At 48.1% G+C, this 15,991-nt stretch overlaps 1 protein-coding gene across 3 annotated transcripts in view; it reads left to right on the top strand.

The window, feature by feature from the left end:
- Nucleotides 1–12,981: 12,981 nt before the first annotated feature.
- The window catches only part of TNFRSF10D (TNF receptor superfamily member 10d), a 29,165-nt gene continuing 26,155 nt past the window's right edge, over nt 12,982–15,991 (top strand). For 2 of the 3 annotated variants that reach the window (XM_077943244.1, XM_077943243.1), the window contains exon 1: nt 12,982–13,541. In XM_077943244.1, the coding sequence (XP_077799370.1) occupies nt 13,392–13,541 (150 nt within the window). In that variant the 5' untranslated portion in view covers nt 12,982–13,391. The remainder of the gene's footprint in view (nt 13,542–15,991) is intronic. The other variant, XM_028852462.2, reaches the window with a different exon arrangement.

The raw sequence follows: 15,991 nt of genomic DNA, 5'->3' as shown, positions 1-15,991 counted from the left end.
TCCTATTTATATTCCTGTTTTCCTTTATAGGTCTCTTGCCATTCAGTTACTAACCTGATTCTGCTCTCCACAGCCATCAACTTAACTTTTAATACATGAAACGTCCTGGGAAGTTCCAGATGAGAGAAATGAAGGGGTTAAAATATGCTAATCTAGCATACTGACTATTTAAGTTAAAGATACTTGAAAAACAGCAAGTGAGAAATAATCACTTTGACCCTCCTGTTATTTCTTAAAAGTAGAAGATGGCCGGGCACGGTGGCTCATGCCTGTAATCCCAGCATTTTGGGAGGCTGAGGCAGGTGGATCATGAGGTCAGGAGATCGAGACCATCCTGGCTAACACAGTGAAACCCCATCCCTACTAAATATACAAAAAATTAGCTGGCGCTGTGGGGGGTGCCTGTAGTCCCAGCTACTCAGGAGGCTGAGGTAGGAGAATGGCGTGAACCCGGGAGGCGAAGCTTGCAGTGAGCCGAGATAGCACCACTGCACTTCAGCCTGGGTGAAAGAGAGAGACTCCATCTCAAAATAATAATAATAATGATAAAGTGGAAGATGTAATTTCTATGGGAAAGATGCCCTTCCCTATCTGCAAGGAAAAGAAGTTGAAAGAGGATTCTGTACAGACCTTGTTAAAAATAACTTATCTTTTAAATCTCTTCACGTAATTTAATTGCTTCTTCACAACTCGTTTTTGATCCAATTCAGTGCATGAGTAACTGACTCTAAGTACTTCATTGGATCTTCATTTCTTTATGAGGGCTCCCGATGATCAATCTTATGTCAGTTTAACTCTGCAACCTAGGTGGGATCCTAGGAGAATGAAAGGGAGTTTCTCCAGCCCTACGACAGCAACCAAAAGAGGGCTTAATGAAAAAAAAAAAAGTGATGGAATTTGACTAAGCGCATTAGTTTTAGGACTACTGTAATGAATTGCCGCAAACTTTATGGTTCAAAAAAATTCACCTCACAGTTCTGCAGTCTAGAGGTTCAAAGTCAAGGTGGCAGCAGGGTTGGTCCCTCTGCAGGCTGTGAGGAATAATCCATGCCTCTCTTCTGGTTTCTGGGGGCTGCTGGCTATCCATCACCTTCCTTGGCTTCGGGGTGCTCACTCAGTCTCCATGTCTGTCTTCCCAGGATGTTCTCCTCTCTGTGTGTCTCCCCTCTGTGTCTTCACATGGCCTTCTAAGGACACCAGTCACTGGGTTTAGGGCCCACCCTAACCCAGTATGACCTCTTTTTAAGTAATTATATCTGCAAAGAACCCATTTCTAAATAAGATCACATGACCAGGCACGGTGGCTCACACCTGTAATCCCAACACTTTGGGAGGCTGAGGCAGGCGGATCACAAGGTCAGGAGCTCGAGACCAGCATGACCAACATGGTGAAACACCATCTGTAATAAAAATACAAAAAGTAGCCGAGCGTGGTGGCATGCACCTGTAATCCCAGCTACTCAGGGGGCTGAGGCAGGTGAATAGCTTGAACTTGGGAGGCAGAGGTTACAGTCAGCTGAGATCGTGCCACTGCACTCCAGCCTGGGCAACAGAGTGAGACTCTGCTTAAAAAAAAAACAAAAACAAAAATAATCGCATTTACAAATACCAAAGCGTAGGGCTTTAAAATAAGCTTTAGGGAGAAAAATTCAACCCACAAAAGCATACAAAGTAAATATGGTCCATGTGCAGGGAAAGAAGAAATTGATAGATACCTGGGGAAGCTCAGATATTGGTCTTATTCGGCTTTAAATCAACAGTTGTGGTGGGGTTTGTTTGTTTTTCTGACAGAGTCTCGCTCTGCTCTGTCGTTCAGGCTAAAATGAAGTGGCACCATCTCGGCTCAAGGCAACCTCCACCTTCGAGGCTCAAGCAATTCTAGTGCCTCAGCCTCCGGAGTAGCTGGGGTAACAAGAGTGCCACAATTGCCTGGCTAATTTTTGTATTTTTAGTAGAGACATGGTTTCGCCATGTTGGCCAGGCTGGTCTCAAACTCCTGACCTCAAGTGATCTGCCCAACTCCACCTCTCAAAGTGATAGGTTTATGGGCATGAGGCAATACCTTGCCTAAATCAACAGTTTGAGGAATGCTCAAGTATCTAAAGGAAGTGTGTGTGTGTGGGGGGGGGGGGGTGTATATTCTAGAGGATTGCGGAGGATTAAAACAATAGCGCGCAGCCCATGGCTTCAAGGGTGAGGCTGAGGAGCCCATGGGCAGGGGCTGGAGGGAAATATTCTAGGGAAACCCAGAGTAGCACCTACACTTTTCCTCTGGGGAAACATTGATGCATCTATATATATCTATACATACCTATACGAACATATAGAGAATATCCATAAAGATATAGGAAATATCAGAAGGTAGAAAATCCTGGGACTGAAAAAAATATAATAGCTGAAGTGGAAAATCCAGTAGAGAAATTACACACCAGATTTGATCGGGCAGAAGAAAGAATCTGCTCATTTGAAGGCAGGAGAAAAGAACAGGCCAGACAGCCTCTGCTGTGTGCACGGAGGGCAGGAACTGCTTCACAAAAGCAGACCTTCCCTTGCTTGTCTGTTCTCACACTAGAGAAAGCAGTAGATGATCATATCTGAAGAATATGTTGGTAACATCAAACATAAAAAGAAGGCAATTAAGGGTAAAATCTTGAGGTATGTGTGAATTCATGACCAAATTAACTATGGAAACTGACATAAAAAGAAGTGTAGAGGTTTTGTTTGTTTTTGGTTTTGCCCTGTCCCATTCTCCTCTGAAACAGCTCTGAGTAAACACAGGCTGTGTTCTCGCTGTGACTCACACCTCCCTGCCTTCTCTTCCTTCAGGTTTGCTGAAGTGCGTGGGGGGTTGTTTCCTGCCTCTGACTCCCTGGAATTTAAAGTGACAGAGCCTTGACCAGGCACGGTGGCACACGCCTGTAATCCCAGCACTTTGGAAGGCCGAGGTGGGTGGGTCACGAGGGGTCAGGAGATCGAGACCATCCTGGCCAACATGGTGAAACCCTGTCTCTACTAAAAATACAAAAAATTAGCCGGGTTTGGTGGTGGGTGCCTGTAGTCCCAGCTACTTGGGAGGCTGAGGCAGAATGGCAGGAACCCGGGGGACAGAGCTTGCAGTGAGTGGACATCATGCCACTGCACTCCAGTCTGGGCGACAGAGAGAGATTCCGTCTCAAAAAAAATAACAATAAAAAAATAAAAAAAATAAAGTGACGGAGTCTTGGGGACTGGAATCCAGCACCTCCTTCTGCCCCTCCCTGTGGGGACAGGGACACCAGCACTGGCCTGGCTCACCCACAGCCTCCGGGGGGGTCCTCTGGCTGCACCTGGGGCTGCAGCTGGGCTCTGATAGAGCTGTCAAGGAAGGGACAGTGGGTCCCTGAGTGGTGAACTGGCCCTGGTTGTTGGGAAAGTCCTGTGGTCACTTTCCTGTGGCTTCCTCCCGCCCTGGGCCGATCTTCACTTTCTCCCTGGAACTTGCCTGCATCGTCATCAGTGGGACCGGGTTGGTTCATTACAGGCGACTCCTGTTCTTCAGCTCTGTGCCCCTTTTCCTGACATTTGGACCCTGCCCAAATCCCCCCACAAAACATACAGTTATTAAACATCCTGTCAGTCCCCCTCCAAAGATGATGAGGATGACCTGTGTTCTCAAGATGGGCAAAGGCGAGAGTCCAGTGTCACGCTCCGCCCAAATACTAGCCCCTCTCCCCAAAACCTCAATCACCAGTATGCGGAGGGCAAAGAAGTTGTGAATATTCTTTGCCCTCTTTGGCCACATTTCTGATCACATTCATTAGGCAATTTTCTAGAAGAAGTAGCATATTGGGGTTAACCCGTAGAGATGCGCGCGCGCGCGCGCACACACACACACACACACACACACACACACACACAGCTGTGATTCCTACCAACAGTGCCAACTTCTACCAACTTTAGATCTGACATCACTGCTCTTTGGTTTTCACTTTTGCTAACCAGGAAAGAATTAGTTGACTTGGATATACATTTCTCTAATATATGTTTCATATATTGGTCAGTAGTTTAAATTCCTTTGTTCAAATTCATTTTTTAGGATTTGTCTTGTTTAGAAAGACAGGCTTCATGCTTCCCAAATACTATTAACAGATTTCTGGATTTTTTATTTGCCTATTCTTTTTGTCTTAGATTTTAATGTACAGAAATTTTACATTTTAAGTAGCTAAATCTATAGGTACATTTATTTTTTTTCTTGATCATAAGCTTAGAAAGTCCATTGCCCAACATAATATAAGATGAACTTCTCTGATTTCTTAAGGAGGTTTTATTAAATGATTAGATTTGTAGCATATAGTGAGGTAAAGCCCACGGACATTACTTTCGCTATAGAAAGTGTGATGTTGCCCTTAATTTTTCTGAGTTACTCTCATCTGTCCAACCCCAGTGAGCGACTGATTATTCCTTTCCTCTGAACCTTGTGGTTTATGGTGTTTATGGCAGTTTCATTCCAAAGCACGAAGGTGTCAATCATTAATCTCGGGTGATTAATCCTCAGGCATCTCCCTGCTCTGAACTAAGGGATGTGGTGGTGTGGAAAGTTCCATTGTTCTGATCATGTGGTTGGTTCCACTGGCAGCCGGACCCTCTCCTCCAAGAGCCACCTCAGGAGCCTCAACTCAGGAATGCTGGAAGTCATCTTATGATTAAAAAAAATAAAGCCCCTCTCACCACAATTGCTCAGGAAACATCAGTGTTTTGAAGCTTTGGCCCCAAAACCAGAGAAAAAAACAGATGTTTCTCATTACGTCCCAGCCATGAATACCAGGAGAGAGGAACACTGGGACCATTTCAGAAACTGCTTACCACAGGCCCCATGTAGGCTCAGGGGAGACAGGCCCTGGCCTGGAGGAGGAAGAGTGAATGGGAAGTATGAGTGAAATTAAGTGTTTGCTAACATGAGACTGGCTGGACCTTCTCTCTTCTGGTGGTCCCTGAATCAGAGCCTTAGCACTACATATTGGAGTCTGGATTGCCTGTTTCAGGAACCTGGTCTCTCTACAGTCATTAGATTTCTGCATGAAGATTTAGCATAAACACCCTGTATATGAGAAAACAAAATTTTAAAGATCATATATAATTTGTTTTGAGGCCTTCATGAAAAATTTAAAGAAATTACACTACCACAACTCATATTGACATCTACCGATCCCTGGAAACCAGAAGAGGAATGTGTTAGGAAAAAATATTCTGCCAGGGACCCATTTGATATTGGCCTGACCACCTGAGCACAGACACTGGTCCCACTCATTAACAGATCTAGGAAGCATGAGGTACCAGCCCTACTGCCGAAAACCCTGAGTGCTATAGGCTCAGACAAAAAGGCAAAGTTCTAGCTAAGAAAATATTAGGAAATTACACTGATCAATACGTTCATAGTTCGAGGTACTTCTGGGACAGATGTGTGGATTTTTCTCACCCTGACCAATTCTCCCACCTCAGATGAGTGCGCGTAATTCACTTCCGACAAGAAACGGAGGTAGTGCCGACCCCACAGGGTAAGGACTCAGTCCCACAAGACTCCCCCCCACTTCAGGTGCAAATCATAAGCAGGTGGTCTGATATGGTTTGGCTCTGTGTCCTCACCCAAATCTCATCTCGAATTGCGATTCCCACATGTCAAGGGAGGAACCTGGTGGGAGATGTCTGGATCACGGAGGTGGTTTCCTCATGCTGTTGTCGTGATAGTTCTCACGACATCTGATGGTTTTATAAGGGTTTGGCAATTCCTCGTTCACTCTCTTCACTCCCTTCTGCCACCTTATGAAGAAGGTGTTTGCTTCCACATCGACTTCCGCCATGACTGTAAGTTTCCTGAGGCCTCCCCAGACATGTGGAACTGTGAGTCAATTAAATCACTTTCCTTTATAAATTACCCAGGCTTGGGCCATTCTTTATAGCAGTGTGAAAACGGACTAATACAGTGTCCTCAAGTCGTCCACACCTTCTGTCTGACTTGGCTACTGATATATAATAGTGTTTGGTGACCCTAAATGTCTCAAAATAAAGTCACTTGTGACAGATGATCAGCCCACATTGAAATTGCTGACCCCTCAGAGTGAGAAGTGTATGTGTGGTGGACTCAGGTGATGAGAGGACCTGCTGTGGACAGGCACCCCCTAGATCAGACAAGAAAGTGAAGCCAGAAGGCAGCTGAGATCTTGGCTACGGGCATGCCTGCAGAGTGTCATAAAAACCGCAAAGACACTGACCATAGCCAAGCAGCTGCTGCAGCGCTGCCCACAAGAACTCTGAGACCTCTTTCCCACGGGCTATGGGAGAAGAGCAGCGACCCCCATCCTGGCCCATGTTCTGAGGAAACCTGGACCTGCCAGTGTGTCAATCAGCATGCTGGTCTTCTGAGACACTCACCATGGTCCCTTCCCCACCATCTCACCACTGCCTGTGTGTGTTGAACATATTTACGGGAGTGTTTATGTGCAAAAGCCACACAATAAACTGCGAATTAGTAAGAATTTCATTGACCACTGAGTCATTGTGAAACCTCCTGGTTCCCCCACAACTAAGCTAATTGGAACTCGACCTGGGAGCCACCAACTGGAAATTACCATGATCTCCTTCTCAGGTTTCATCATTCACTAGGCCGGCTCACAAAAGCCAGGAACACAGTTTACTTGCTATTGCCAATTTATTACAGAAGATTTTTTTTTTTTTTTTTTTTTTTTGAGACAGAGTCTCGCTCTGTCGTCCAGGCTGGAGTGCAGTGGCCGGATCTCAGCTCACTGCAAGCTCCGCCTCCCGGGTTTACGTCATTCTCCTGCCTCAGCCTCCCAAGTAACTGGGACTACAGGCGCCCACCACCACGCCCGGCTAGTTTTTTGTATTTTTTAGTAGAGACGGGGTTTCACCGTGTTAGCCAGGATGGTCTCGATCTCCTGACCTTGTGATCCGCCCGTCTCGGCCTCCCAAAGTGCTGGGATTACAGGCTTGAGCCACCGCGCCCAGCCTACAGAGGATATTTTTAATGATATCAATCAAAAGTCAGATGAAGAAGGTGAGGGTTGTGAGGGCGCCCAGTGCAGGAGTTCTGTCCCTGTGGAATTAGAGTGTGCCACCCTCCCTACATATGGATGTGTACTTGTTCACAAACCCAGACGCTCTCTGAACTCTGTCTTTTTGGGCTTTTTTGGAGGCTTCATTGCTCAAGCATGATTGATCACTGGTTATTGGTGACAACCTCAACATTCAGCCCCTCTTCTCTCACCAGAGGCTGGGATGAGGGAGGGCATTTGTAGCTTCCACCAGGTAAGCAAAACCCAAGCAAAACTTCAGCAGGGGCTGAAGTTTCAACCCTCTGATCACAGGCTGGTTCCCCTCCTGAGGCTGTCCAAGAGCCTCCAGCCATCAATCACCTCACTGACATACAAAAAAACATTAATTACTTGAGAGGTTCCAAGGATTTTAGGAGCTTTGTTGCAGGAAACAGGGCAGAGATCAATAAAATAAAATAATACATATTTGATCTTTTGAGTTGCATATCCTTTTGCTATGAGGGAGTCCATGGCCAGAGACCAGACTGATTTCTGTCCATGGACTCTCTCATAGCAAAACGATACACAATTCAAAAGATACTGGTAGGTTACTAGGTCCTCCTCAGTCATTGATAATTAGTCAACTCCAGCATCATATCATATAAAAATACCTCCCAGGGGCCAGGTGTGGTGGCTCACACCTGTAATCCCAGCACTTTGGGAGGCTGAGGCTGGTGGATGACCTGAGGTCAGGAGTTCAAGACCAGCCTGACCAACATGGAGAAACCCTGTCTCTGCTAAAAATGCAAAATTAGCTGGATGTGGTGGCACATGCCTGTAATCCCAGCTACTTGGAAGGCCGAGGCAGGAGAATCGGTTGAACCCGGGAGGTTGCAGTGAGCCAAGATCACGCCATTGCACTCCAGCCTGGGCAACAAGAGAGAAACTCTGTCTCAAAAAAAAAAAAAAAAAAAAAACAAAAGTCTCCCAAGAAGAGGCCACTCAGGTTTGTAGGCCTCCATTCCACCTGTCAGGTTCCAAAAGCAGGACAGGTCTCAGCAAATATGGAACTTCCCCCTCTCAGACATCTGAGATAATTGAGCTAAGAGACAATGTCTTCTCTTCCTCTGCGTCTCTTTCTTGGTATTACCGTAATATAAGATTTTCCTCATGACATAAACCATTTATTCATTCTTTCACTTTCAGCTTTCCTTTTTCTTTTCACTTATATTCAAAGTTTTCCACTTTAAAAGCAATTGTGATGGGCCAGCTTGCTGACAGCAATACTCAGGCAGCAAGCGTATCCCCTCAGTCCACTTCCATTCATACAGGGCAGGGTTACACAGGTGCAGAACTAATGGGCTATTTTACCAATAGGCAATATATTAGTCCATGTTGAGTTGCTATAAAGGAATAGCTGAGGCTTGGTAATTTATAAAGAAAACAGGTTTATTTGGCTCATAGTCCTGTAGGCTGTACAAGCATGGCACCTACATCTGCTCAGCTTCTGGTGAGAGCCTCAGGGAGCTTCTAATCATGGAAGAAAGCAAAGGGGAGCCAGCACATCACAGGATGAGAGGGAGCAAGAGACAGACGTGAGAGGTGCCAGACTCCTTTAAGCAACCAGCTCTTGAGTGAACTAATAGAGGAAGGACTCATTCACTACTGTGGGGAGGGCAGTGAGCCATTCATGAAGGTTCTTCCCCCACGACCCAAACACCTTCACCAGGCCCATCTCCAATATGAGATCCTATTTCAATATGAAATTTGGAGGGACACACATCCAAACCATATCAGGCAATGTAGCTGCATATACGGTTAGCCTCTATTTTGGCGGGTGGGGCAAAGCACAACCCACATCCATGAGGTCTATAAGAAAATTGACAGAAAAGTCTAAACACATAGTCTCAGTTTCTGGCTTAGGAGTCGTCGCTGCTTCCAGCACTCGTAGTTGTAGCCCCAATCCTGTGGCCACTGCACCAGGTGGCAGGTGGAGAGGAGGGGAGAGTTGAGGTAACGTGGGGAAGAAAGACAAAAATGGCAGTCACTGGCTGGGCACAGTGGCTCACGCTGCCTGTAATCTCACCACTTAAGGGAGGCCAAGGCGAGTAGATCACCTGAGGTCATGAGTTTGAGACCAGCCTGACCAACATGGTGAAACCCTGTCTCAGCTAAAAATATCAAAATTAGCTGGGTGAGGTGGCGGGGGCCTGTAGTCTCAGGTGCTTGAGAGGCAGAGGCAGGGGAATCACTTGAACCCGGGAGGCAGAGATTGCAGTGAGCCGAGATCGTGCCATTGCACTACAGCCTGGGCGACAGAGCTAGACTGTGTCTCAAAAAAACCCAACAACAACAAAATGACAGTCATTATACAAGCATCCTCCCCACCCCCTTGTCCCCAGATTCACTAGAAAAATGGAGGAAAGTCCCGTGGGGACACTCCTTTAGCCCACTTGTGTGGAGTAGGGGCACACACCGGTGAAGGCGTGGAAGCTAGCCCTTCATGCTTGTTATCTCCCCCCATTGTAGATAATGTTTCAGTTGACTGTTCTGCTTCCCTATCAAATTATTACTCTAAGGAGGATATCTCTCTGCCCATGGCTAAGCACTATGCACTGAACGGCATGTTTCTTGGTCCAAGGAAGTGCGGCTTAGTGGCCCAAACTAGAATAATACCTTATTTCAGTTCTTTTATATTAATAGCACTCTGGGCATTTGCAGCCTCCACCAGGTAAGCAAAAGACAATCCACAGTCAGTTTCTGTTCCCGTGGAGACTCACCTGTACCCCCCAGGACCCTGCCCTCAGTCTCACTTTCCAAGAATGTTCAGGGCCTCCCCATCAGGGAATCTGCCTCATAACCATAGGCAGTCTGTGTCTCTCCCGCTGGCGGACAGAACAGCGCTTATTGGCGTTATGCTCTGAGAGACAGCAAGAGGAACGTGTTTCAATTCAGCCCATCTCTGCATCGCTGTGGTTCCCCCATATCCACTCATTTTACTTCGTGGACCCTGGTGACCACCTCAAGGGAGTACACAGGGGTATCTCTTGCTGATTACAGTCACTTTCCAAACCTGAGGGTGGGTTCTACTGACCGCTATGGGCATGTCCTATTTTAATGCACTCCTCAAGTACCCCTAGAGATTTCCATAGGGTCGGGCCCCATATGGACATCCCTTCAATAGGCCAGTTTTCCATTACTCTTGGAAACAATGGAAAATGTAGAGACGAATATCCAAATTTAATACGCTTTATTTAGAAAGCAAGAATTGCAATTCTTGGCATACACAAAGACCAAGTTGTCTTTGGTATGTCCAAAGAACAAAGAGAAGTTTAAAGGTTTTTTTTTAAAAGGAGAAATACTAAGTTTTTTTTTTTTTTTTTTTCCAGAAAGTTCATTGGCGCTGTACAAATCGAAGAAGTGGCATGCTCTGACTGGTGAGTGACTGCAGTGGGTCAAGCTGGTCTTAGAGCAGCAGCAGGTTGTGTCAATAGATATTAGATAGAACTATTAATAGGTTCAGCTTACAGCTGCCAGGCTTACAGAAAATTGCAGTTCAGGGGTAATACACTGATTTCTTCCCCATGACCTCTTGACTGTTTTAGTTGGGTATGACAAGAATGACCCAATTTGTGCGATCAACTTTCACATTCTCCTTCCCAACTCTATGACTGGGATGTTGACGACTGTCCATGAGCCAGAAAAAAACCCAAGTACAGGGGCTTTTGCTGCTGTTCAAATCTTCCATCAACGCTAGGAAAACAGCATGCAATCCAACCCACCCGGCCGATTTGCCTTTGCCTTCTTCCGTCAGAGGGGTGGCCTTCCAAATAGGATGTTGTCCATTCACCTAGGAATGACAGTCTACAAACTAAGTAGCTCTTGGTCAGTCAGTAAAGAGCTGTGTATAGGGAAGTGTCCAAGTGATCATAGAATCCAACAGCTCCTCACCCAGTTCCAGAGTCAGTCTGAGGGGAACAGAGGCTCCCTGCTCATGAGTGTCTCCTCTTTGCCTTCCTCAGGCACCAGGATCCCATGTCAACCATTTCCATTTTGTAGGCCGGGTGAGGTTGCTCACGCCTATAATTCCAGCACTTTGGGAGGCCGAGGTCGGTGAATCACAAGGTCAAGAGATCAAGACCATCCTGGCCAACATGATGAAACCTCATCTCTACTAAAAATACAAAAATTAGCCGGGCATGGTGGCACGTGCCTGTAATACCAGCTACTTGGGAGGCTGAGGCAGGAGAATCGCTTGAACCTGGGTGGCGGAGGTTGCAGTGAGCCGAGATCGCACCACTGCACTAAAATACATTTCCATTTTGTAATAGAACTCTTCTGGGACTGCCCTCCCCATTAGAGCTTTTCCAAGATTACTGAAGACATCACGAGTTTTTCAGGTTTCAAGATTACGTCTTTCAGTCACAGGGGGAGCTTCAGTTAGTGTTCCATCGCAAGCTAGTAAGTCCCTCTTAAATGGAAACTTTATGATCTAAAGGCCCAGTTCCCGGGAGGTGCTCACAGCCTTTTGCCATTAGCCCTAGTCAGTGTCCCACATAGGGCACAGAGAATGCGTCGTTACCTGCAATCTGGTTTCTAGTCTACACTGTGTGGTTCACCCTCCAGGGCCAAGGGAGCTAAAGTGCTTTAAGGACTTTGCTGCAGGTCCTGATGGCTCTGTGTTAATGCTGTCAGTCTTTCTGAAGTCCCTGTCCTCTCACTTCCTGCACCCAGCACACATTCCTGACCCCACACATTTCTCAGTGCCTGGGGCCTGGCACACATTTCTTTTCTTTTCTTTTTTTCCCCACAGAGTCTCACTCTGTCACCCAGACTGGAGTGCAGCGGCATAAATCTCGGCTCACTGCAACCGCAACCTCCTGGGTTCAAGCGATTCTTCTCCCTTAGCTTTCAGAGTAGCTGGAATTACAGGTGCCCGCCACCATGCCCAGCTAATTTTTGTATTTTTAATAGAGATGGGGTTTCACCATGTTGGCCAGGCTGGCCTTGAACTCCTGACTTCGTGATCCTGCCACCTCAGCCTCCCAAAGTGCTGGGACTACAGGTGTGAGCCACTGCGCCTGGCCCTGGCACACATTTCTGACCCTAGGTCAGTGTCTGGGGCCTGGCAGGTGCTTGGGGTGCTCCATCGCTCAAATCCAAGCCTGTGGAGAGGATGACATTTCATTCCCAGGTTTCTGGTGAGTCAAAAAACCTTCATTTCTATAGTGATACCCTCTTCTACCTACCATGTGCGGGGTCAGGAGCCAACTGACCCCAAGGGTCTAGGAGTCATGCCATTGACCTGATTGCCTAGGCTCACCAGCTGGCACCCTTCAATACCACACATTGGGTCTGTCCTCACAGCGGCAGTGTGCTTAACTTGATGGGGAGGTAAGTAGCCCAAGGTCAGACAGTTGGACCTGGGTAGACACTAGACTTGGGGACAGGCTTTGGAAGCCACTCCCCTGACTCCCCTGTCTCCATGGGGCCTCAGTACTAGAGCCCTGAAGGCTGGTCAGGGAGTGTTTGTGCCTTGACCATGCAAAGGGTGCCAGGCTGTGGCTAGGGATGCCCCTGGCTTTCCTCTCCCTCCTACCTACTCCTCAGCCTCTGCATGTGCCCGTCATGGCCTCTGCGTCCTTCATTCTGTCCACTCATGTACTCACTGGGCCCCTCCTTGGTGCCAGGCACCTGCTACTGAGGGGTGCCAAGCCCCTGCCAGAGAAGCTTGGTGCTGGGTCACAGCTGCAAGGAGGCTGGAGGCAGTGGCATCAGAGCAGTGGTCAGTGAGGCCGCTGTAGGGGGAGGGAGTGGGAGCAGAAGCTAAGAGTGGACTGAAGTCCTTAAGCCAGGAAGTAGTTCAGGGTTTAACAAGAGGAGAGACAGGCGTCCCGGGGAGGGAGCAGGCTCAGGACAGGCCTCCAGTGCCGCCTTTGAACCTCACTACCCCGACTACAGCAGCGCAGTGGGAAGCACCTCAGCTTCTACCCCTTCTGCTTGCCACAGCATGGACAGGACCCGGAATCAAACCACAGGCCCTGGGTCACCACTGCCGGCAAGAACTAGTTCCTCTCCGTCCATGCACCCACGCACACAACCTGGGCCCTCCCGGAAGTACTGGGGGAGGCCGTGCCCCTTTTCTGAGTGCCTGGAAGTGACTGCGGGAAGGGAGAACAAGTGACCACGCCTTTTTCCGGGGTATAAAAGCGGAGGTGCGCGCGCCAATTCTGCCAGTGTAGCTGCGGGAACCTTTCCACGCGCACGAGCTACGGGGACCGTTTCCGGACGGTTTCTGATTGAGTTTGGCGCTTTTTACCCAAACTTCAGAGGGGCGAAGAGCCTCCACCCACCTCCCTTCTCATGGGACTTTGCGGACAGAGCGCCCCGACCGCCTCGAGCGCTCGAGCAGGGCGCTCTCCAGGAGCCAGGACGGCGTCGGGAACCACACCATGGCTCCCGGACCCCAAGACCCTTAAGTTTGTTTTCGTCGTCGTCGCGGTTCTGCTGCCGGTGAGTACCCGCCGCGGTCCCTGGCTGGGGAAGAGCGCACCTGGCGCCGGGAGTGGGCAGAGAGAGAGGGGGACACGGCGGGGACGCTTGGCCCGGGTCGCCTGCGGCGGGGCATGCCCGGGCAGGACGAACCCGTCGTCGGAGTCGGGAAGATTGGGTGGTCCCCTGGCTGGGCAGGAGCGACCCGGCTGCGAGGGAGCAAAGCGCGCGCTCCCCCTGGCTGTCGCGTGAGGCGAGGACCGCACTGAGCTGCCCCAGAGTAAGTTCCAGAATCAACGGAGGGAGGGAGTCAAGATGGAAACTCCGGAGTAAACCTCTGGAAGCCACAGAGCCGTGGCCTCTTTCGTTTGTCCGTTCATTAATAACATTAACCCAGGCCTGGCGTGGTGGCTCATACCTGTAATCCCAGCACGTTGGGAGGCCGAGGCGGGGGGGATTACCTGAGGTCGGGAGTTGGAGACCCGCCTGGCCAACTTGGTGAAACCCCGTCTGTACTAAAAATACGAAAATTAGCCAGACATGGTGGCAGGCGCCTGTAATCCCAGCTACTTGGGAGGCTGAGACAGTAGAATTGCTTGAACCCGGGAGGCAGAGGTTGCAGTGAGCCGAGATTGCACCAATGCACTCCAGCCTGGGCAACAGCAAGACTCTGTCAAAAAAAAAAAAAAAAAAAAAAATTAACCCTATGTTTACACTGTTAAACGTGTTCCTTGGAGATCCGTTTAACAAACAGCCGGTGAAAAAGCTTTCCAACGCTTGTGTTTGCAACTTTAATTTCCTCTAGAGCCCTGAAAGTGGCAGGAAGCGGTTAACCAGTGTCTTTCAGTGTCACCCGTGTGTTCCCTCTGCATCGCACAGACAGGACCGCGGGCTGGCCCCTTCCTTCAGCATAAAAGGTGTAAAGTTCTCGTTGTGAGTTGGCTTTGAAAACTGAGATTGGTGGTGGGGTGCAGAGTAAGGACGTATTATAAGTAAAATGTGCAGACTGCCAGGACTTTCTCAGAGTGATTGACGTTTCTGCCAACAGCACTTTCTAAGGTTCCTTACATAATACCAAAACAAAAGGGGGAGGATAAAACAAGATTATAGGAACTATGAGAGTTTGCATGTTTTCTTTCAACAAATTAATACTAAATTCAGAAAAGCAGTAACATTTTCACCTCTCAAAAATTATACAGCCGACTTCTGCAATAGTTTATAGTGGGTGGACCTACCTGAGGCAGGTAGAAGAATGGCTGTGTTAGGACAGTGGACTTGAAGAGAGAATGCGTGGATGACCAGTGTAGACAAGGCCAGCAACGTGAATCTCAGTTTTGGGAATGTGAACTCTATACATCCCAAAGGAGGCTTTGTTCCCTCCATCAGTCTTGCCTTATCAAATGCATTTCAATGTGCAATCGCTCTTTAAAATTTTGGAGCTAACACAAATCACATTAGATGTTTTATGGCAGTACATTCAGATTGATCTTCCTTTAAATAAGGGTATTTTACTGCATGGGTAAGCCAAAGGTTAATTCACTGTTACTGCCTAGGGGCAGCTTGTTAGATCCTACCCTGACTTTGCCTTTGCTAATTCCAACAATGTTGTACTAAATACCCTTGTATGTATTGTGTGTCCACATATCCATGTGCACCAGCTTATTGGGCAACTCCTTAGAAGTATAATTTTACTTCTACTTCTGTAGGATAAATGATTTCAGAAGTTTCTTTAGATGTTCACAGATTTTGCTCCAAAAGACCATTGAACTCAGCATATACTCACACCTAGTCCACAAATGTGCCTGTGTCCCTACACCCTTGCTACACTTAGCTTTCGTTTTTTGCTAGTCTAGGAAGTAAAACGTGATTCATCACATTGCTGTGTACTTTCATTCCTTCATGGTATTAGGAATTTTCAAGGATACAGGAGTTCTTTGGTACTAGGAGTACCAAAGTACCAAATCTACTCCCAGTAGATTACTGGGGGATCCAGATGAGACAGCAGGGGAGGGTGGCAGGGAAGACCGAATTCCCAGCTATGCACCTGGGAAACCATGGTCAGCTGGGGCAATTCCCTGCCACCCACCATGCCTGTGAATGGAGATAAGGTCTCCGTCCTCAGGCTTTCAGGAGGATATCAGATGAGCCTGGAGCTGAGCTCTGTTCCTGACCCCAGGTCCTGGGTCTGTCAACGTTGGACTGGTTCAATCTCCGTGACAGGTGCTTCTACGCCGCCCCTCTCTTTATCAAAGTAGGAATCGAATAGATCCAATGGTTCAGAATCTCAGACTCTGAGGCTCCTCAAGGACTCCTGAGATTGGAGGCTGGGAACAGCTGGGCCCTGCTGTGCTTCCCCTCCAGCTCTGTGACACTGGTGTGGCCCCAGCTCCTGCCTGTAAAGTAAAGAGGAGATAAAGATCTTCAGCAGCCCTGTGTAAACCTCAGAGGGCTGTGTTACCAGGTGTGGGAGG

The sequence above is a fragment of the Macaca mulatta genome, chromosome 8 (genome assembly GCF_049350105.2).
Source record: "Macaca mulatta isolate MMU2019108-1 chromosome 8, T2T-MMU8v2.0, whole genome shotgun sequence".
In the NCBI taxonomy this organism is placed as follows: Eukaryota; Metazoa; Chordata; class Mammalia; order Primates; family Cercopithecidae; genus Macaca; species Macaca mulatta.
This window is presented reverse-complemented; position numbering and strand designations above follow the sequence as displayed.